Raw genomic sequence first — 23,632 nt, forward strand, 5'->3', positions numbered from 1 at the left:
TTGCCCCTATCTGGTCACTGAGAATTAAAAGGTAAACATGTTTTCAGATCAGCTCTTTTCTCATAGATGTGGTAGGGAAGGCACAATGTTTTTCCTTTCCCTGAGTTCCTGCCACTCTGAAAGATAGGAACTTCCACTGTCTTAATGATGAGTGGCTTACCTCTCAATGACTCCTTCTGGTGGAGGGAGGAGGAGGGATTTCTCTGATTGGTGAGATGGCAAGAGTCTGGCACCCCCTGGGCTCTGTGTCACTGCTGGGAGTGGGCTGTGTGTAAAAAGTCACTTGCACATGTGGCCTCTCTTGGGTTCTATGAGCTTGATTTGCGGGGAGGCAGACCTCTGTTCTCTTTGAGGCTGAATGGAAAAGTTTCCGTTCTGGGATGCTCATCAGGTTTAGACCTGGAGGCAACTACTGGGTAGTTTGTTTCAGCCTCATATCCAAGTTGCTTTCTCTAATTTGGTGCTGCCAGTAGGAAGACCAGTATTTGGTACATATGTGGCTTCTGTGTGCATTTCTCAATTGGCTTGGCACTCTCAGGAGTGAGGAGTAGGATTAAATGGAAGCACTTCTCAAATCCTATCAGTGGAGGTGGATTAATATTGTCCCCTCACAACTCTAATGACTGCAGCCTTGTTTGTGATGTTGTTGGTGTAGGGTTTAGGTAAGAGTGGGGCTCAGGGTTGCCCTTGGGGACACAGGTCCAGGGAAAGGAGACAGATATAGCCCTTCTTCATTTATCAACACCTTATGCAGCTGAAACCAAACTGAAATAGTAGGGGCAAATAGTAGAAAAAAATTTTTTTAAAATTCAACTTGAAGAGTGTGTAGGAGAGAGATGTTTTGTTCTGCTTTACCTGAGTCATGGTAGTTGTGCAAAAAGAGTTGGTCTTAAAACTCAGGCCTCTTTTGGTATGTGGTGGTTGTGTGTACCCCCAGCTGCTCCTCTTTACCCTCTCCCATCCTGTTACCTCTTCATTCACAAGAGAAGCAAAACAAATTGAAAAGATCTCCAACAATTGTCCCAATAATTCATTCATTTATATAGACATTTCTTCATTCATTCATTCATTCACTCATTCATTCATCCTACCAATATTTACTGAGCTTTGATTATGCACCAGGCAGTTTCAGGTACAGGGAATTAAGCATACAATACTCCCTTCCCTTGTGAGGCCAACATTTATTTGAGGGTTGACCAAGTACTGTGGCAGGTGAAGCCATTGCCTCTTCCATATCTCTTGCATTAACCAATTCAGGGTGCTTTGGTAGATTTTTAACTGTCTTATGTCCATTTCTGTGTCTGAAGCCCTTTTTCAGGACCCTGAAAAGCCACTTTACCTGAGCACCAAAGGCACCCCCAAAGTGCAGGAAAAATATTGTTCCTGAGAGTGGTCCTCAGCCAATGACTCTTGGGAGTTGGTCTTTAAACACTCCACCTTCCTCTCTTTTTGGATGAGTGTTATCCCGTTCTCCTGGCAGCTCCTTGGGACGAACTTCAGTCAGCCACCGTGGCAGTTAGCTTAGAGACACACACTGATCGTTGCTCTGTTGCTTCCTCACTATTGGTGTTTCCTGCAACTCCCAAATAACCACTTATACTCAATTCCTTGTCTCAGAGTCTGCTTTTGGGGGAAACCTGCTAAAATTGTCATTTTTTACATGTATTACCACATTTGTTCTTGCAAAGACCCTATGATATTATGAACTGAACATCGCAATGCCTACCTGATGACACACTTTTGGAAAAAACAAAACAAAACTGCCTACATCTCCTGCCGATGGGCTTTGAGCAGGCAACTGTGCTTTATACCAGTATTCACTGTCCTAGCTGATGGGACCAAAGGAGGGTGTGGATCAGTTGCAGCCAATCCCCAGGCTGGCTCTTTGGTAAACAGGGGCCTGCCAAGCATGAGATCCTCACTCTGGGGATTTGAACTGAGACATGAAGAAAGAGTCAGCAGGGATTGAGCAATTGGAGCTAAAGCAAAGAACATGTCATGAACTAGAGCTGGGCTGGGAGATGCCAGCAGAGATTGAAATGATGAGAAATCAGAACCCATGTACTAGAAAAGACAGAGACAGGGTGAGGAAACCTGTGAGTGGTATGAGAAGCCCATGGATGCAAAAGAAGCAGAGACGTAAAGCAGAGTGGAGTCAAGTTCTTCACTGGGGGACAGTGTCAGGATCTACCCTGGCCTCCACCAAGGTCCTGGAGGGCTGTTGAAGCCACTCAGCTTGAAGTAATGGCCTATAAGGCCTGGTGCAAGCAGAACTCCAGCGCGCATTACTCCTGTTCTGATTTTGTAAAATATCGATCTCAGAAGGCAGTTGCCAAGTTTTGCTTTTAATTGGGAGTGCAAAACTAGGTATAGCCCTGCCTATTGAATTAGAATACAAGAAATTCCAAACTTCTGTTAGAACTGGAAGGGAAACCAAAGGCTCCTTTAATTCAGGGGAAGCAAGTCGATTTTATCTCAAGGGTGCATGCTTATTGATGGATGGACCTGGAGACTTTCTTGAGAATTCTGAGGCTGCCCTGGGGCACAGTGGGAAGAAATGCTGCTATCTATTAGCAATGTCTGTCACGAGTTTGGAGAAAGACAGCAACTTACTTTCTACCACCCATCCAGTGTGGAATCAGAGGCTTAAAGGATTTAGGTGATTTGTCTAAAAGTCACACAAAGCTGATTATTGGAATTCCTGGGGCTAGATCTTGTCTTCTGACTTTCTACCCAAAAGATTCTCTTATGGCTTTCTCATACAGCTAACTTTGGCTCTTTAAAACTGTTTTAGGAAGCTAAGAATCCTTTCTCATAAGACCAATTTCTTCTTGTTATATGATAAATTATATGCACGGCCCTCCGAAAAGTTAGTTGGACTCACATTTATGTTTTTGTAGGCAAGTTTTAGTTCATAATTTAGAGTTGCCAAATTTAGCAAATAGGAACACAGGACACCCAGTTAAATATTTGAGACAGATTTCTGCTAAATGATTATGATGTGAAATTTATATTTGAATCTTCTGAATTTTATCTGGCAACCCTAAAGGGAAATCAGGTGGGCAACTCCTTGTGTGGACACACCTTGATATATTGATGGATATATGGCTTCTGGGCCCCGACTTTCTAGTTATTGTTTGTCAATATTCTGACCAACTGGGACATCTCAGGAGGCTGTGTTTTGATTTTAGTTCTGCATGTAGTAAGACCTGGATGTTTTCTGTAAAAAATCCTTGCAACTCTCTGTATTGTTTTGGAGTAAAAACCATAGTAAGACCTGAGTGTTTTCTGTTTCAGTAACAATGGGGATGCTCAGTGGTGCCAAATTTGTTATCTGAAATTGTGGTTGGAATAGATCACTGAGACTTTGTTTTTTCTTGTTTATTTCCGCCAAGGCAGCATCTCACAATCTTGTGAAAAATAGCACTTTTGTAATGAAAGAGCATCTATGCAACCCCTTAGAGTTTATGATTTTTCTCCTTCTAGTGCTAGCAGATCATTTTTTGGAACCCTGACTAGATTGGGCAAGTCTTTACCTCAGTAAGTTCTGCCAGCTCCATGATGGCACTGGAGTAAAGCCATGAATTCAGTCTTCTTCATATAGCTGCTCATAAATGCCTTTGCCATCTGACAAATGCATTGGCTCTGAATGACTTCATACTGTAGTAACCCATTGGGTTTATAGTTCTGGACTAAGAAAAACTCAATAAAATGATGTCAACTCAAGACTCATTTCCCTCCCTGTTCAAGTTAGGAAGAAACAATTTAAAAACATATAAACTAGTATTATTTGGTTGTATTCTTGCTTTAAAAAATCCTCTGGAATAGACATTCAGGCATGCAACCAGGAAACTTTAAGAATGATATTGTGTTTTACAATTCAACTCCTAAGAGTTTTATTTCTCTCTCCTTAGATATTTTCTCTGCAATTTTTGGAAACAAAATAATATGCAACTACCCTGAGAGCTTACATAAAAATATTTTATGTAAAATGAGTAAAATGTTTATTCTAAAAATTAAAAATAAAGATTAAAAGAGTAGAGATTTAAAATTCCCCATTAATATTTTAATTTCAACTTTTTCTATGCATATGGGCAAACAAACTAAAAATGAAATGAGTACTGAAAGTGTTCCTTAGTCATCTACTTTGTTTAGTTAATATTTTGTGAATATCTTATGGTGCTAATGCATTTCCACCCTCATTTTTTTAAAGACAGGATTTCCCTATGTTGCCCAGACTGGCCTCAACTCCTGAGCTCAAGCAGTCCTCCCCAGCAGCTGGAACTACAGGTGCAAGCTCTTGTGCCTGGTGGTGCATCCTTATCATTTTTTATGACTCTATTTCGTTGGATGAGTGTATCCAGCTCATTTTACCCATATTCAGGCTATTTCTCAATTTTCCATATTGCACGCTTTGCTGCAGGGCTCTTCCTGCAATTAAACCTTTGCACACGTTATTATTTTCTTGGAGTAAATTCTTAGAAATGGAAGACTTGGTGATTTTTGTGTCTTAGACAACATTAAAAAAAAATCCTGGCTATAGTAAAAGAGAATTTGGATGAGGGAACAGTTTCTTGCTCTTCCTATACACCTTCCAGGTTGGAGTCTCTTTAACTTGGGAATCTCACAAGGGAACAGATATCATACCTGAAATGAGGAGCAGCTATGGGGTCATTTCTGTAAATAAAGGTCAGTTTACTTACAGGTCAGTTGGAAAAAGGTCAGTTGGAAAAAGTAGATTCTGGGGGCTGAGTAGACTCTCTCACCATGACAAGACTGTACAGATATGGTTTACAAGTGGTTCTCAATTTTGGCCCCCAGGAGACATTTGGCAACGATGGGAGATATTGTTGCTTGTGATGACTCACGTGGTTGGGTGGAGATGCTACTAGCATCTAGTGGGTAGAGGCCAGGGATGCTGCTAATGTCCTGTGATGCACAGGACAGCCCTTAAAGAAAGAAGGATGTGGCTCAAAGTGCAAGATTCCTACTGAATTTAGGAAACAGTGATGAGGAGCAGAAATAAAAAGTGATCAATGAGTCTCTTGAAAACCATGGAACAGCACTGCAAATTTTATGTTGTTGTTTTTTTTTAAATTTTCTCTTTCAAAAGACTCTTCAGTTACCCAATGTATTTGGCATGTCTCAGGCTGATCTACAAACCACATTAGGGGACACACAAAGCTTGTGGAATGTGTGGTCCTACTTGCTCCTGGCTTCTGTTAGGATTAATCTTGATAAGAATGTGTAGTATGTATAGAGGAATTTAGACTGCCTGGATTTTTCTAAGCATAATAGTACAACAATGATGCTAAAAGATTGCCTGAGTTCCTTTTGTGGAACTAAACCAGATGCAAAGGGTCAGCATCCATCCTTTGAGGCCAGTCTCTGTTCCTTGGGCAGAGCAAAGTAGGTTGTTATATTTGGGACTCCTTAGAGTTTGCTGAGCTGCATGTTCTGGCCACACTGAATATTTTGATCATGAGTAAGCCAGTCATGATTGTGACAGGCTTAGCTCCCAGCTAAGGTCACAGGAAAAAGATGTTTACTAGGATCAAAGGAAGATAACTGAGGATGTTGCATTTCCTCCATAATGCAATGATTGTACTGTGAAAACATGTCTTAAAGAAGAGGCCTTGAGAGGCACGGGAGTGCAGGTGTGTGTGTGCTCATGACAGGGCATGGGCATTGGAGGGGGATGGGCAGAGCTAGAATATCCCACATTTATTAAGGCTTGTCATGGGCAAATTGCTCAATTGCTCTGAGCCTCAGTATTCTCACCTCTAAAGGGGTAAGAAGAGCGTTTAACTCATGATGAGCTGGAAAGCTACTAGGTTAGAATCTTGAACTCCTAAATCTCCACCAGCTGCTTGTTGCTGTTGCAAGTTTAGGAGAGGGATTTAGAGAGGGACACTCTGGCAAAAACCCTCTGTTCATCAGTCCAAGGACTTCGCTCCAAAATCCCATGCAATTTTTTTGTAAGTGGAGCTGGACCACTTCTGAGACTCAAGGGTTCCTTGTGCATAAATTACACACAGCTCTGGAAAAATGTCCCTTCTGCTGTATGCATTCAAGGAACCAGTACAAACAGAGAGCCAGTTTTATTGCATAAGCTGTGTGGAGCTTTAGAGAGACCCTAGAGAAGGAGAGATCTGGGAGGGGAGCCCGGTGCTGGTTGATTGTCGTTGCTCCCACCATCTCTCCTGGCTCCCATCCATTTTGTATCCCTGTCTGTTCTGCGTTTTGCCCAAGAAGCTCATCTCTGTGCACTGCATCAGCAAGACTCTCTGGGCACCTGGAGTCATGGGGTTTGACCAGTGAGGGGTATAAACAGGGGACTGAAAGGTAGAAGAGGGTGGTCAGGGGATTCGCAGTCCTGGCTTCTTCCCTACTTCTGGCAGTGGCTGAGCTCTTCTGCAGATGTAGCTCCTGTAGGCTGGTCCCTCTCCCAAGTCTCTAGCTCTTCACTGCACTTTGTAACCACCACTGCCTCTCCTCCTTATGGAGTCTCACTCTGTCGCCCAGGCTGGAGTGCAGTGGCGCGATCTCAGCTCACACCATTCTCCTGCCTCAGCCTCCTGAGTAGCTGGGACTACAGGTGCCCGCCACCACGCCTGGCTAATTGTTTTTTTTTTTTTTTTTTTGTATTTTTGGTAGAGACAGGGTTTCACTGTGTTAGCCAGGATAGTCTCGATCTGACCTCGTGATCTGCCCGCGTCGGCCTCCCAAAGTGCTGGTATCGCAGGCTTTGGGATGGTGAAACATTCCTGCTGTTGCAAGCCCTGGGATACTTCAACATCCCTGCATGGTTTTTTTCACCCCACCGACACCTTTAATACAGTTGTTTCATTCGACCTTCCATAGTGAAATCGTTTTGAAAGTGTTCTGCTGCCTTCTGCCTGAACACTGATAGGCACATCCTGGAGAGAGAAGAACCCCTAGAGAACTTGATATGTAGCCTTGAGAGTCTTTGAACTTCTCCATTCTGATGCTGAAGCAGCATCCCAGAACTTGGGAAGCTTCCATCCCAATGTCCACATTCTTTTCAGTTTTTTTTTTTTTTTTTTTTTTTTTTTTTTAAGAAAGGAAGAAGGTGAGAGTGGTGCTGAATTCTCTCTAGAGGTTAGAATGTGCCACTGACAGGGGCTCTTCCTGAGGATAAAATAAAGTACCGTGCTGAAAGGATCCAGTATGGTGCCATTTACTGGGCACACAGTAAATGGTAATTGCTAGTATCATGAGGCACTGACTAGTGGTCTCTCAAGGAAACAAGAAGGAAAACATGAAGTCAGCAATGCAGTTAACAACTGAGGGTAACTTTTCAATCTCGCCTTTCAGGGCTGTCATTATGTGTTGGCCGAGGAATGAATTGGGTTTACAGGCTCCTTTTTTTTTTTTTTAAAAAAAAAAAACAAAAACCTTTTATTTTAGGTTGGAGGGTACATGTAAAGGTTCATTACTTAGATAACCTCATGTCACGAGGGTCTGTTGTACAGATTATTTTATCACCTAGGTATTAAGCCCAGTACCCAATAATTATCTTTTCTGATCCTCTCCCTCCTCTCATCTTCCACCCTCGAGTAGACCCCAGTGTCTCTGTTGTTCCCTTCTTTGTGTTCATGAGTCCTCATCAATTAGCTCCCACTTATAAGTGACAACGTGTGGTATTTGGTTTTCTGTTCCATGTTAGTTTGCTGAGGATAATAGCCTCTGGCTCCATCCATGTTCCTGCAAAATACATGATCTCATTCTTTTTTATAACTGCATAGTATTCCACAGTGTATATGTACCATGGATTCTGTCATTGATGGGCAATGACAGGGTCATTGATTTAGTTTGATTCCATTTCTTTGGTATTGTGAATAGTGCTGCAATGAACATTTGCATGCATGTGTCTTTATGGTAGAATAATTTATATTCCTCTTGGTATATACCCAGTAATGGAATTGCTGGGTGGAATGGTAGTTCTGTGTTTAGCTCTTTGGGGAATTACTGTACTGCTTTCCATAGTTGTTGAACTAATTTACACTCCCATCAAAGTGTATAAGTGTTCTCTTTTCTCTGCAATCTCAAACTGGCTCTTTTTGATACCATAGAGACTCATCTCCAAGGATGCTCTTCCTCTTCTTTTTATAATTATCTAAAATAGCTACATATGTTATTGCCTATTCTAGGGTATTGATGTCAAAAATCAGAGAGTTTGAGGGGAAGAAGAAGTATTTCAGTTGGAAATAATTTATTCTTTCATTAAAAGTAGCCATTGGAGATCAGCATTATGACAGCCTGTAGAATGAGATCATCACAGATGCCAGGCTTTTATAGTATGAAATATTTAGTCAATTCTGACCAAATGTTATCAAAAATTAGATTATTTCAGGGGCAAATCATTCTAGCAAAACGTTTATTTTGCATCATGCAGACACAATAAATGTGGTTTTGATTTTATATGAAAACAACTTAGGAAATCTCTAGTTAATTTTGTCTGCCAATTAATTAATCTCTCTTTTTCTTGACCTGGAATCTTCATTTTCCTTTGGAAAATAATCTCTTCCTCCTCCTACCACCTCTGTCCATGTGATTTAGATGAGATGGATTTTTCTTTGAGCTTTAGGGCTGGGTTGTGATGTAAACCTGGCCAATGGCAACATCACATTTCCTAGGCCAATTGTTGGTTGAGGGATAGGCTCATGATTCAAGCAGAACCAATCAGAATCAAAAGACTGTCATTTCCAGGTTATTTCACTGGAACTGTTGAGAGAGAGAATTTTTTTTCCCCCGCTAGGACTGCAAAATACAAACCTGAGTTGCTGGAGGCCATCTTTGCAATAAATAAAGGTAAGACCCTTCCTGAAAGTGAAGCCAGCAATGTGGGGAGCTGCTCTGTAGGAGGGACAGAGATAAGACCCTGGTGACATTGTTTGGGTACCTAGATCTGGCTCTGGGATTTTTGTCATTTCAGTGAGTTTCCTTTTACTTGAACCATGTTGAATTGGAGCCTGGCAGTTATAATCTAAATAATATTAACATACAAGATGATTATATGATTTTCCTGTTGTGACACCTCCCCCGTTTGACTCTGACAATATGTGTAGATTGTGACTGAAAAGAACTTGTCACCAATTAATACATCATAATTTTATTGAGCACATACTATAGTAGTCATCATGTAGAGTCCTGGGATATAAAAATCAATAGGGCAAACAAGCTCTCCATCAGATAGACAAATACAAAAAATATATGAGCAAGGTGCCAGCATGGTGGTTAAGAGAGTGGGCTTTGGAGCGTCACTGCCTAGGGCTACTGTGCCACTTACTATTTACTCCACATATTTTGTAACCTCTCTTCCTCTCAGTTTACCCATCTGCAAAATGAGGAGAATAATTGTTGTGAGGACTGTCTTAATCCATTTGAGCTACTATAACAAAATACCAAAAATTGCATAGATTATGACAGAAATTTATTTTACAGTTTTGGAGGCTGGAAAGTAAGATCAAGGTGCCAGCAGATTTGGTGCCTGGTGAGGGCCTGCTTCCCCATTCATAGATGGCCATCTTCTCACTGTGTCTTCGTGTGTTGAAAGGAGGTCTTTGGGTCCTTTTTATTTAAAAATAAGGGCAGGAGTCCCATTTATGAAGGTAGGTCCTTCATGACTTAATTGCTTCCCAAAGGTCCCACCTTCTGACACCATCCCACTGGCGATTAGGTTTCAACATATGACTTTTGAGGCTACACAAACATGCAGACCATAGCAAGGACCAAGTAAGCTGATATATGTAAACCACTCAAAAAGTGCCCAGTGAAAAAAGTGATTGCTATTGCTACCATGACTATGCACTGGTTCCCAGATGGCAAGGAAAACACACGTGGTTAATTCTCCTTAGGCACAGGGGAAGGGAAAGATTAGAGAAAAGAAAGCAACTTTTGAGCTGAACCTGAAAAGGTGAGGCACCCTAGGGAAAAGTACCCTAGAATTGCAGTTATCTGCATATTCTTGGATAATAATTGCATGTGGGTGACTTTTGAAGATGTGACTGTAAAAGTTTGCAGAAGCTACATCCTCAAGGGCTCAATGCACCATACTAAATGATGCTTTTATGAATGTTGGGTAGGATAATATCTTTTCCAAGAGATCAAATAATCAAAGGGCTTAAGTAAAAACAGCATTTAATAGTTACCGTAATTCAAAAGTCCAAGGGAAGAGCTGGCTATAGATATGTCTGGATCGGGGTTCAGATGATGATTCCAAGAGCCATTTTCTCTCTTTGTCTCTCTGCTTCATCTGTGCATGGGTCTATTCTTGCATGGTATTATGCTCTGTGTTGGTAATTGGCTGGTGGAGGTTCACAGGCTCAAGTCCAATGGAAAAGAAGGAGATTCTCTTCTATAGATGTCCCAGCAAAGTTTCATTGACTCTCACAGAGTCATCTGAATCAATTATTTTGGTGAGTGGGATGCTATACTCTGATTAATTAGGCTAGAGATTTACATACTGGAAGTGTCAATTCCACTGAGAAGCTCATAGACTTAGCATGTTAAGGAAGATGGTCCTTCAGAAGGAATTTAGGTATGGATACCAGAAAACAATGTGAAATACACACCTGATGGCAAACCTATAGAAGTTCAAAACACCTTTTATAGTGGAGGGGTTGGGAGGGTCATTGCTGTTTTTTAAGCTGGGAAATGGCATGCACATTTTCATTTTAAAAGGATATACTCAATCTAGTGTGGAGGATGGATTGGAGGGTTGTGGTTGGAGGCAAAGGGCCAGTTACAACGTTTTTCACTGATTGAGGGAAGTGATGATGAATGCATAAATGACACCTTTCGCACCGGGAATGGAAAGGTGCAGTGAATCAGATATGTGCATTTAGTGGCTGGAACCATAAGAATTTTATGCTGGGCAAAATTCAGTAGGGAAGGGAGGGAAGACATTTAGCTTGCACCTTAGGGTTTTGGCTTTGGTGCAAGGTGGGTAATGATGCTATTTACTTAAAGTGGAGCTACACAGAGAGAGAGATAAAGAGAGAAACCTAATGATGTGGTTTGGATGTTTTTGTCCCTTCCAAATTTCATGTTGATATATGACTCCCAATGTTGGAGGTGGGTCTAGTGGGAGGAATTTGGGTCATGGGGGTGGATCCCTCATGAATGGCTTGGTGCTGTCCTCATTCTAATGAGTTTATGTGAGATCAGGTTGCTTAAAAGTGTGACACCTCCCCGCCCCACTCTCTTGATCCCTCTCTCACCATGTGATAGGATGGTGGCACCCTCTTCATCTTCCAGCATGATTGGAAGCTTCCTGAGGCCGCACCAGAAGCAGATGCTGGCACCATGCTGCTTGTATGGCCTGCAGAACTGTGAGCCAAAATAAACCTCTTTTCTTTATAAATTACCCAGCCTCAGGTATTCCTTTATAGCAATGCAAATGGACTTACCCAGCTCATATCTAAAATTTATTTATGTTCATGATCTTTTACACAGAGTGGTAGAAAAAAAAGATATTTAGAGTTTATGGAATCTATTTTTTATCATAAGCAACATTATTCACAATGATAAATGACCTGGAAATACCTTTGTGCATTCAGGGGCACAAAGAAACATTTGTGACCTGAAAATATGTAACACAGGCACATGCATTTTCATGTACACACAGTATTATATTAGCCTCATTATTTTCTTTTTTCTTTGTTTTTCCTATTTCTTCTCATCTGCTTTTTACTGCTGTTTTCTTTTTATATCTTAATTTATCTTCGTAAGTGACTTTAAACTCTTCTAGAACAAGATAGTATACAGTCAATAAATATTGCTTAATACGTACTCATTACAAGTCAGCCTTTATAAAGAACGATTAGAATGAGACTTGGAATTTTTTAAACCAAAATTGTTCCGCTACTTTCTTTATACAAATATTTACAAATGTGGATAAACTGTATCTGCTATTTTTTAAGAATAAAAGACACCTACATTTGTTTAAGATTTGATTCATTTAATACCAAAACAACTCCTCCTTTCTCATGTCAGTTCTCTTTACCATCCCACCAGATATTTCAAAACGAAATTCATCTCAAGGCTTCAAACCAATTAAAGAAAATTCAGTTTTAAAATCTACTCAAAATAGGCTTTGTAATAAAAGAAACTTTTAAAAGATAAGCAAGCAATGTCCAAAAAATGAATGCATTTGTGGATTACGATCAGAAGAAAATTTTAATCACAGTAATCTGTGGTTCATGACTGTCTGCAATAACTTCTCCATTTCCACTTTATCCAGCAAATCCTGTAGTCTTCAAAGGGCCCATATGTTCATTTTTCCCAAATTAGTTACTTTTGTTGGCTCTTTTTTTGTGCTTTACAACTTGGAATTCTATCTTTGGCTATTATTTGTAAGCAGGTGACTACCTCAAACCACCTTTGCTCTCTCCTTTTTTTCTAATATTCATTGTTCTTGGTCTCCTGTACACACGTCCTGACTCAGAAGGAGAGCAATAAGTGCACAAATATGGCAGGCAGATGAAGACAGTGAAAGCAAGACAGGGTTGAAAGACAGGAAAAGTTAGCGTTGCCCTTACACACAACTGCTAGATGATTGCAACTTTCATCTGTGTTAATGGCAGTATCCAGCTCTGAAATACACAGGGTCTCCACACTTTCTTATGAATAAACTCTCCAGTTCTCAGGCTGGCTTTCAAAGCTCTTACAAATATGGTCCATTGATTCTGCTTCTGGGTCTCTGTTCTCACTTCATCCCCATCATTACCTCTGTCTCAAGTGTGCTTTTCCCCAACTTGTGCCACTCCAAGTGTCACCCATCACATAAGGTCCAGTGAACAGAGAGGATTTCCCTATCCCTTCTCTGTCACATCCTAATTTGGAAGTAAACATTTCCTCTTCTTTCACAGTATTTCGCCCTTATTTCCAGCCTAGAACTTAGCATATTTTATCATTTTCTCTTCCAAAATTATAGGTATTTTGTGTGTGTGCATGCCATTTCCTTTCTTGTATCCTTGGCAATTTACTAGTCAGAGCTGGCTCCTGCACTGTCTGGGAAGTGAGGAGCACCTCTGCCCAGCCGTCCCTCTGTCTGTGAAGTAAGAAGCACTTTTGCCTGGCTGCCATGCAACCCTCAAGGTGTGAAGTGGCAGCCTTGTGTGTGATGCTTCTGCCCTCCCCAAGTTTGCATTTTCAACCGTAAAATTTACTTTTAAATTACAAAATTTAAATTGGGGAAGATTAAAAAAAAGAAATTTACCAGTCAGGGCTATACTATTAATATATTAATCTTAATACTTTTCTGTCTTCACAGAATCTAGCATGGTGATTCAAACATAAGAGGTATGAAAACTACTTATAAGTCAATGAGCAGAGAAAGGAATACATAGAAGGAGGATTGGAAGTTACCAAAAGGGAGGGATGAAGGAAGTACTATTACCATAAACCATGGGAACAGTAGATCAGACAGAAACATGGAAGAGAATAATTGAAGAATTGCAGTGCAGTGAAGAACAAGGTGCTGACATAAGCAAGAGTGGGACTAAGGGAGGTGTGAGACTTGGAAGGTATGTCTGTTTACTCAGACGTTTGGTCTCTCTCCCTCCTTCTCCTGTTCATTGCTCTCATCAGCTTACTCATAAATCAGTGAACATATGCCTTGCTTTATTTGAGCTAAATACCTAGCAGATCCATGAGAAGCAACGTCTTACCACAATGTAAAGTGGTGCCCATATTTATGAGAAAGCTATTAGGACAAATATTTGTCTTGGGAAACCATCACACTAAAGGATTTACAAGAATCACCTACTGGCTATTTCTCTTCATTTCAGTCTTCATTTTTATCACCTCTGCCAGGCCTCCTCTGTCTCTAGATTTTTCACCCCTTCACTGTTGAGAATACCAATAAGCATTGAGGGTGCAAAGAGAATGCAATGCTGAATTCCTCATTCTCTTTGCATCCATCACACCCACTTAAACACATACACCTTGGCATGATTAGTGTTTTTCCATGTGTAAAAGCTTCTCTGGACCCCAGCCTCAGGAATAGCAGACCCTGTGTGCTTTTAGCATCAAATCCATCTGTTTGCTATGCTGCTCATCACACTGAATTGTGATCGTTTGATCACCACACACTAGCCCGTAGGCAGGGGCTTTGTCTTAACTCATTATTAAATCTGATTCAGCGCCACAGTGTCTGGTCCTTACAGGCTCATTAATGGGTTGCTGAGTGAATATATACAAACACGAAGGAATAAATAATAAAAAGACATTTGTCATTTCTCTGTAGCTTGCTTGAAAAATAGTTAGCATCTCTTACCTTTGGTTTTTGACTTACTATATAGCCTTTCGAGAATTGTCAAAGATTTTGGGATGTTATGTTATGTTTCTCTTAAATAACAGACTAAAATATATTTTTGAAGATTTAATGAGGCAATATTATTGCCAACTGGTTTTGTCACTCAGGGCATTTAATAGAAATTTTGTTAATATTGTCTTTAATTTGCTTAAATATTTATGAACATTGCTTTCAAAAGAATTTATATCTGGGGCTATTCTTTAATAGAATTCATTTTGTTGTGGTTTCAATTTTTCTGTGTTTCATCTTGTTTTGATAAATTCTGCTGGAATTGTCTTTAAAGGCTTTAGAATCTGAGTGGGAGTCTCTTTGGATCCCATTCCTACTTGTTCCACCTTCTGGAACCCCAGATTCAATCAGAGTGTCTACCACAGGGATCTTGGTCCTGATCACAATTCGTCATCTTCTGATATGGAATCTAGATAATCCGTGTCAACATATAAGAGGAACCCGGAGAATAAGCTGTCTGCCCAACCTGGGTCTGAGAAGAGGCCATTCTGGTCTGTGAAGAAGATCTCCAGCCAGACTTCATCTTCTGGCTGCAGATAGATGACTGTAGACCCTGAAGCCACATCATGGTTTCCTGTGTTGGCATCGAAGGTCTTTATCCGGTACTGCCCATTGTGTACCAGTCCAATTGCCAGATGCTTATTAGCCAATGTGATATCATAAGAAAAGTAATAGATCCCTGGGAAAGCACAGATGAACTTCCCTGTGGCAGGGTTGTAGTGCTCTCCCTCATTGAAGAGGACCTTGTTAAATATAATAGGTAGTCTTTCTTCTGGGTAGCTGGTTGTGATGCCAACAGAAAAGGCGGATTTGAGCACAATGCTTCCACATCTGCAAACTCCAGGCAGCCCTGGGTCCCCTTGTTCTCCTCTGTCTCCCTTTGGTCCAGGAGGACCAACTGGACCTACTTCTCCTTTCTCTCCCTCTGGTCCCATGGGTCCTTTCTTCCCAGTCTCTCCTTGGTCCCCTTTCTCACCGGCAAGACCTAGTGGTCCAGTCTTACCTCTCAAACCTTCAAAAAGAGTATATAGTTTGATTAATAGTTCCTCGAAAGATATAATCACAAACAATATACCTACGTGGTCCCAGCACATCCCAACTTTGTCTTTTCAGGCTACCTTTAACAGTGTACTACTAAATAATAAATTTTTTTTTTTTTTTTTTTTTTTGGATATGAAGTCTCACTGTCACCAGGGCTGGAATGCAGTGGCGTGATCTCAGATCACTGTAACCTCCACCTCCCGGGTTCAAGCGATTCTCCTGCCTCAGCTTCCCAAGTAGCTGGGATTATAGGCACCTGCCACTATGCTCATCTAATTTTTTGTGTTTTTAGTAGAGACTGGGTTTCAGCATGTTGGCCAGGCTGGTCTCGAACTCCTGACCTCAGGTGATCCGCCCACCTTGGTCTCCCAAAGTGCTGAGATTTGGGAGGCCTGGGCCACCATGCCCGGCCAGCAGGAGCGTAGCATTCGAAAGCGCATCTGGCACATAGTGAGGGCTCAACATGCTACAATAACCAAAAAACAATGACTGCCACCACCATGCGGTAGCTTCTTTTGTGAGGAGAAAACTGAGTCCCAGACAGGTAAAAAAAACTTGCTTCGGAGGTGGGTGCAGTGGCTCACGCCTGTAATCCCAGCACTTTGGGAGGCTGAGGCAGGCGGATGCCGAGGTCCGGAGATCAAGACCATCCTGGCTAACACGATGAAACTCCGTCTCTACTAAAAATACAAAAATTAGCCAGACGTGGTCGTGCACGCCTGTAGTCCCAGATACTTAGGAGGCTGAGGCAGCAGAATCGCTTGAACCCGGGAAGTGGAGGTTGCAGCAAGCAGAGATTGCGCCCCTGTACATCAGCTCGGGTGACAGTGTGAGACTCAGTCTCAAACAAACAAAAAAAATTCCTCTGTATCTGGACTAGAATCCAAGCCTTCTTAGTTGAATGATGTTTCCTGTTCATCAAAATGCCTTTTACCTTTGGGGCTGGAGTCAAGAATCTTAAATAGTCTTTGGCTCTGTCACTAAATGGTTGTATCATTTTAGTTAAGTCCCTTAATTTTTCTGAGTCTCTTTATATACAGAAAAGACATAATTGCTATGAAAGAATTTTCACAAATTCCAAATCACCATACAGGAATATTTTCTGTGTGTCTAAATCTTTATATGTGCAGACCAACTATAGGCTAAATACAGAAAAATGGTGATCCTGGTTGAAGGAAATAAGCAAAATCAATTTAATTTATATAAATGGTTTAAAATTTAAATAGATTATGTATATAACACATTATATATACAATATTTTATATATATAAAATCTATATAAGACATTGATTTTGTATATGACGTTGATGTTTTAGATACAAAATAGATTATATATAAGACATTGATTCATATGTGACATTGACATTTTACATATAAGGCATTGTATAGATATAAAAAAGCAATGATTTTATATATATAACATATTATATATAATATATTGAATATATTTTATATTTCATATTTCATATCTACCATAACCCTATTAGCAATAGTGATAATCAGCAATAAAATTAATGTTACAAATGAAAAAAATAAGATTCAAAACCAAAATGACTTTCCTAACCTGAGATTATTTAAATACAATATACACACATAAGGATACATAACAGCTCAGAAAGAAAAGTGTAATAAATGTAATATTATATATAACATATATAAGCCAATGTGATATCATAAGAAAAGTAATAGATCCCTGGGAAAGCACAGATAAACCTCCCTGTGGCAGGGTTGTAGTGCTCTCCCTCATTGAAGAGGACTTTGTTAAATATAATAGGTAGTCTGTCTTGTGGGTGGCTGGTTGTGATGCCATTATATAATACAATATAATATAATATAATATAATATATATAATATATGTTATATATAATATAACATATTGCTGATGAATTGTGCAGTTTTACTTTACCTATGTATTTATTCTTGAGAACTTTTATTAAGCCAAACCTAAATTTAATTTTTTGGCAAGTCATTTCTTCTCTGGGTTTTAAATGCTCCATTTGTAATAAGGGGAGATTGGATCTAAGTCCAATCCAAACTTACTGGGCAAAGCAGCAAACAGACCTGGGATAAAACCCCAGTTCAGCCATGGATCAGTTAGGTGAATTTTAAGAAAGGGCTTGATCTCTCTGGCTTTAGTTTCCCAGTCCTTGAAATGAAGGTGTTGGACTAGATCGTTTGAGGTCTCACCCTCTTGAAAATTCCTTGAGACCAAATCATACACTTTGGGATGCAATTTTACAATGCTGTCCACAAAAATGCCTTCACAGCCTGAAAGTTTGGATTTTCTAGAATAACGTTTGTTTGAGATGCTGAATTGGGTGATACATAATCATGGACTAGCTGTAATAATGTATAGTTATTCTTCCTGTTTGTATGAAGAATTTGCTCGCGTGCTTAGGTTCCACACATTAAGAATGGGAAGAAGGGATGAGTCATTGTCCTTCTCCCTATTTAGTCAGATGTATGCTTGGGTAGAGTGGAGGATTATGGGGGTAAGGGTTAGTCTATGTTTAGGTATTGAAACTAGATCAGAAAGGATTTCTTTATAGTTCTCCATGAAATGGGTCTACCTAGATTTCTTTTTCCTTACCATTTCTTCCTTCCATCCATCCATTCATTCATTCTATCCTTCCATCCATCTATCCATGGATCTATGCACATAGGCATGCATCCAAGTAAACCATCTAACATTAATTGACCATCTACTATATACCAGTCATGGACTAGGGGCTAAGTGAAACATGGGCATGAAAGACATTTGCCCGACCCTCAAATTAGCTGTTATTACTTATGACTTTGGATCTGCAAATATGGGCCATAGTTAAATTCACAAATACCTAAATCCATATGATAAACTGGAATGAATGATCTTTTTCATGAGGTTATTCTAGTGTTATCTGAAGATTTTTATATGGATAGGTACCCAGATTAAATTAAATGCTAATATTATGCTACAATAATCATTGCAACAGACCAGTGAGGGAGACAGATACTTTAATAGAAAATTTATAACTGAGTGTAATAAACTCTGCATTTCTCATTTAGGATAGGGAAGTTGGACCAAAATTATGCTTGATTGGACATGGTTGGGTTGGATGTGGTGAGGGTATTCACCAAGAGTACGTGAATGAGAAGGCACTTGTAGTGTCATTAAAGGGGGAACAGGGAGCAGGCACTCCCAGTCAGGTTGTGGCCAGTTACAGCCATATTAAAAACACATCCCCAAATCTCCCAGTCTCTTCCTGTAGTTTGTAAGTGAGGTACACCTCTCTTCATCAATCACATAGTCATTCCTACCTTTTCTTTCTGAGCTGTTATGTATCCATATGTGTGTATATTGTATTTAAATAATCTCAGGTTAGGAAAGTCATTTTGTTTTTGAATCTTATTTTTTCATTTGTAACATTAATTTTATTGCTGATTATCATTATTACTAATAGAGTTATAGTAGATATTAAATATGAAATGTAAAGGTCCTAGTAAGTTCTTAGTAAATGGTTATTATGATGATGTATTTTAGTTATATCTGTATATATTGGCCTCCCCCACATGAATGTCTGCTTATCAACGTAAGAACAATGTCTTATGCTTGCGTTCCCAGTGTCTAGAACAGTGTTCTCAACCAGGTGCAATTTTGCACTGTCCACCTTTCTACCCAGTGGATAGCTGGCTACATATAGAAAAATTTTGATTGTCAGTTTGGAGAGGAGTACCACTAGCGTCTAGTGGAATGCTATTGAACATCCTACAATGCACAGAATAGTGACTCCACGGTAAATAATTATTCTACCCCAGTTCTCATTAGTGTAGAGATTGAGAAACACTGGAAGAATAATGTTGGATAGTAATAGGTGCACAGAAATATTATTGAATGAATAATGCCTGGATGCATGGATGAATGAATGGATCTATGAATGTGGTGGTATAGCTGGCCTCATATTTGGTTAAAACGGTAGCAGTTCTGAACATTTAATTTAATCTGAATGCATATCCACATATACGTCTTTAACATTAGAACTACCTCATGCAATGAATTACCAATGTCTAGTTAATTATATGGCTTTGGCTAGTCACAAATTTAGCTGTGACTCATATTTGCAGATCAAAATTTAATAAGTTATAATATTTCCTAAGTTTTTATCACATGGCAGTTATCCTGTGGAGGGTTTTGCATGTATTCTTGCCATTAAACTTAACAATCACCCTTATTACTACCAACTTACAAATGAGGAAACTGAGCCTCAAAGAGGATATGTGGCCAAGGATACTAGATTAGTCATTGAAAGAGCTAAGATCTGAGCCAAAGTCTTTCTGACTCCAATGTTTGTTTGTATAGCCACTCTGTTATTGCTTCCAGACCCACTAAACAAAAAGCAATATATAACTATAATCCTGGTGTTATTATAGGATTTCAAGAATATTCATAATTATGACTCAGTGTAACGTGTATTCACAGGTGTTACCTTACAGATGTCTTTGAAAACTTACACTTTAGCTCCAAATTAAAGCTTCTTATCTGATGTTGAAGTTTTCCCTAAAGGTTCTTTATCTATTATTGCGCAATGTTCATAGATTTGATAATTGATTTGCCAAATATTATCCGCATGGCAAATTCACAAATGAATTATTATCCAATCGTCTGAATATATATTATGATTTTGTTTTACAGAACTCAGTAAATCAAGAGTGATGATTGGAGATACATAGAATTTTTTCCTTCCTATCTTTTGTCCCAACTTTTATGCTCAGCAACTTGTCTTGAAAGATTGATTCCAAATCCCTTCCTCTTTTAGAGTTAACACAGCCTGTCTAGAATTTCAATTCTGTTTACTCTGAAGGACTGAAAAATCTGGCAAGCTTCCTGGACCAACTTATTTTGGGGGGAAACAAAGTGAAAATTACTGAAGGACTATTGGGCAATTATGTTGCTGTAAAGAGCTGTAAAAATCTACTTTTTAGCTGCTATGTGTCAGGTGGGAAAGTGATGAGCTAGGAAAGGTAGGCTTTACAGTGCTATTGTCACTTCATCTGTGAAAAATAAAATTTAGAAGCCCTTTATGTATCTTTGTTCAGGATATTCATGGTGAGCAGGATGGCATCCGTGCATCTGCCTCCTGGTTTTTGCCTCTGCTTACTCTGTCCATTTCCCCTTCCGTCCATCTGTCTGTCCATCCATGTGCTTGCACATCCAGCCATTGCCTGCTGGCTGCAATAGCCCAGTACTTCTGGGCATCAGATGTTTGAGTCCAGCTCTGGCAGCTACTGGCAGTGCATGTCCACTCCGGTCCATTCTCAGTAATTCATTTAATCATGCTGTGGCTCAGTTTTCTCATCTATAAGATGGGATAGTGTTCAGCTGAAAGAGTTGACATTACAGTGAAATAAGAATGCAGGTACTGAGTTTAGGGAAGCATCTGAAGCCTAGTAAGGGCTCAGTAAATTGTTATGATTAATGAAAGCAGAGAAGGGGTTTCCAGAGCAATTCCCATTAGAAAAAGTAACAAAGAAAGGGGAACAGTTTTAAGTTGGGGGTGAAGGAGGGTGTTTTATGCAACCTCTCATTCATTACCTGCAGTTCCCTTTTCACCTTTCTCTCCTTTCCTGCCGTCTCTACCATCTCTTCCTGGAAGGCCGATGCGACCATGGGGACCAGGGGAACCATTTGCTCCAGGGGGCCCTGGAGGTCCAGGCAAGCCAGGAATGCTGCAGATATACCTGGGGGAGTAGTTCTCTCCTTTCAACTGATTACCCCGGGGTTGTCCACTGGCACAAATGGCAAAACTTGTAACATAGAGCAAGACAAACATCTTTGGCTCTGGAAGAGAAACATATGGACATAAATGAACTTTCTGTATGGGGAGGGGGGTGGTTTGGCATGATTAAATCAGTGTGAACTGATGTGCATTTGCAACAGTTCACTCCAGTGTTCGTCTTTCCACACATGTAAAACCCCGTTTACCTTCATAATTCCATTGAAAATTATTAACACATAATTGATATAGAATCCTCAGTGCCCTACACAGGAGTTGGTGCAGATGAAGAATTGGTTAAACACGTTTCAAAATAAATCACTGCATTTATTCTTCGGAAATCAATGGTGGACCTAAAAATGGCATTTTCTTTTCGGAAAAGTAGTGCATTTTTTAAAGAATAAAATTTAGATCTGGAAATGAAACAGATAAACATCACCATTATTTTTACCACCTTGAGATTTACATTTTAGTGTATATATCCCTCCAGTCTCTTTTGTCTATACTATGGAGAAAGTGATACCATGCCATTTCTATACTTCTTTAACTTCTTTCACTTGACAATGTATCATGAATGCCTTCTTATGTCAAAATTATGTGTAACATTAAAAAATAATTGCTTTTGTCTCTACTATCTTTTATGTACAGAACCCCCATTATAGATATTTAGGTTGTTTCCAAAGTTCTCCCAATATAAACATCATGCTAGATATCATTCTAGCTAATCTTTGCATGCACTCATGATTGTTTCCTTAGAATTTATGGACTATTGAAAGCTGGAGAAAAGAGGAGGCATTTTCAGGAAAACCATGTTTTTCACTTGGTAATCATGTGTAATGCCAATTAGTGTTAATTGGAGTACTGTGCATGTCCTGAGGGGGGTCTCAAACTTTAATTCAAAATCTGCAGGATGTAATGCCATGGTGTCCCATTAAGCTGTTAGCACTGGGGCTCAATTAAAGAGCTGTGTGAAATTAAGCCGCGCATGGCTCACATGCCCCAAGTGAAGCAGGCAGCAGGTCTCTTCAATTCTGATCTAATAGGACTTGGGCCCCAACCCTACTCCCCGACAAAGCCTAGAAGCTGAGAACGATGGGCCATTTATCAGTAGGCACTTTGGCATATAGGCTGAAGGTGAGATGGAGAATGGTATAGATTGGGGATACCTGATTTTTTAGGCTAAATGCTCCTTAGGATTAGCAGTTTTTTAAAGGGAAGAATATATACAGGTGGTTCTGGGGTCATGTAAATGAGTTTTGTTTGGATGATTAGACCTGTGCTTTAACAAGAAATCTATATAGTGCTTGACCTGGTGGATACTCTCCCAAAGGAAATAATCACAAAATGTGGGGAAAGCAATCAGATGAAATTTCTTTTGTTTTTTGACAGCCATGTAAGAAAATTGACCAGGCACACATCACCATTTTTGTGGTACCCAGGGGGAAATTGCAACATCTTGGAATTAGACCCAGAAATTTGCCAGAGCATAGGAATGACAAACTAAGAAAAACACAGTGTGCACATGTGATTTTGAAGTAAGCCTGATTCCTAGAAATCTTATTAGTGAAAAACCAGAGCAACTGATCCGAATTCAGGCTCTGTAACTTTGACTAAATCTCAGTGTTACTAGTTAAAAAAAAAGCAAGGAGAACATTTTTGCCATGCCCTGTGTGGTAGACTTGTCATATAGCACAAATCCAAAATTATTGATTCTATTGCTCAACTGGGATTAAGGCACTTTCTGACAAGCCGAGTGCATTCAATACAGGCCTTCCAAAGGAGCTGCAGATAAAAAATATATATATATATGGAAAGAACATTCTGTTCACACCCTCTGCCACGGTCAGAACAAGAGAACAAGATGCATCGATTAAATTAGCAGTTCCCTCTCCCTTGCGAAAGGCTGATTAGAGGAGGCTTTCAGAAGGAGTGAGAAAGTGGCCCTGTCTGGGGCTTCATTTTTAAAATGTGGGGGAAGCAAGGCTAATCTCAGGAGCTCTAAAGCGCTTCCTCAGGGGGCCACCTTTCTGGAACTTGCCAAGCTCTTTGGGGCCTGGAATCACTGTGGGCTCCCTGCCGAGGAGGCCTCCTGGAGATGCAGGCTGTCCTGTGATTACTGGTGATATGTGTTCTCACGTATTTGTCTGCTACTTGTGTCTTGAAATTTAGAATCTTTTGCCCATAGAATTGTTGCAATTTGACAGGAAGAGACGATGGGCTAGAGTAAGCCCAATCTTAAGTTCTTGTCTTGTTACCATTTAAAATGGACATTTAATTTTTCAAATTGCTGTTGGTGCCTAATCACTTAAGTTATTACTTTATTCTCTTTTCTTTAAAGAATTTTAATATATATCCTGGGAGGGAACATGTTCAAGTACATCATGTTTTTGCTGTGGTGATACATGATGCAGGCCTGGAGCATGCAGGGCCCATTATGCTGTGGTGATGGAGCAGGACAGCAATAAAATCACCTCCCTTCCCAGAAAAA

At 39.9% G+C, this 23,632-nt stretch overlaps 1 protein-coding gene and 1 long non-coding RNA gene across 4 annotated transcripts in view; one reads left to right on the forward strand and one right to left on the reverse strand.

The window, feature by feature from the left end:
* Positions 1–23,632, forward strand: part of LOC103246329 (uncharacterized) — a 244,336-nt gene that overhangs the window by 22,513 nt on the left and 198,191 nt on the right. The window lies entirely within an intron of this gene.
* Positions 9,121–23,632, reverse strand: part of C1QTNF7 (C1q and TNF related 7) — a 109,392-nt gene continuing 94,880 nt past the window's right edge. For all 3 annotated transcript variants that reach the window (XM_008017850.3, XM_008017851.3, XM_073012505.1), the window contains exons 2-3: positions 20,964–21,209; positions 9,121–15,365 (exon numbers count right to left, since the gene is read on the reverse strand). In XM_008017850.3, the coding sequence (XP_008016041.1) occupies positions 14,734–15,365; positions 20,964–21,209 (878 nt within the window). In that variant the 3' untranslated portion in view covers positions 9,121–14,733. The remainder of the gene's footprint in view (positions 15,366–20,963; positions 21,210–23,632) is intronic.

The sequence above is a fragment of the Chlorocebus sabaeus genome, chromosome 27 (genome assembly GCF_047675955.1).
Source record: "Chlorocebus sabaeus isolate Y175 chromosome 27, mChlSab1.0.hap1, whole genome shotgun sequence".
In the NCBI taxonomy this organism is placed as follows: Eukaryota; Metazoa; Chordata; class Mammalia; order Primates; family Cercopithecidae; genus Chlorocebus; species Chlorocebus sabaeus.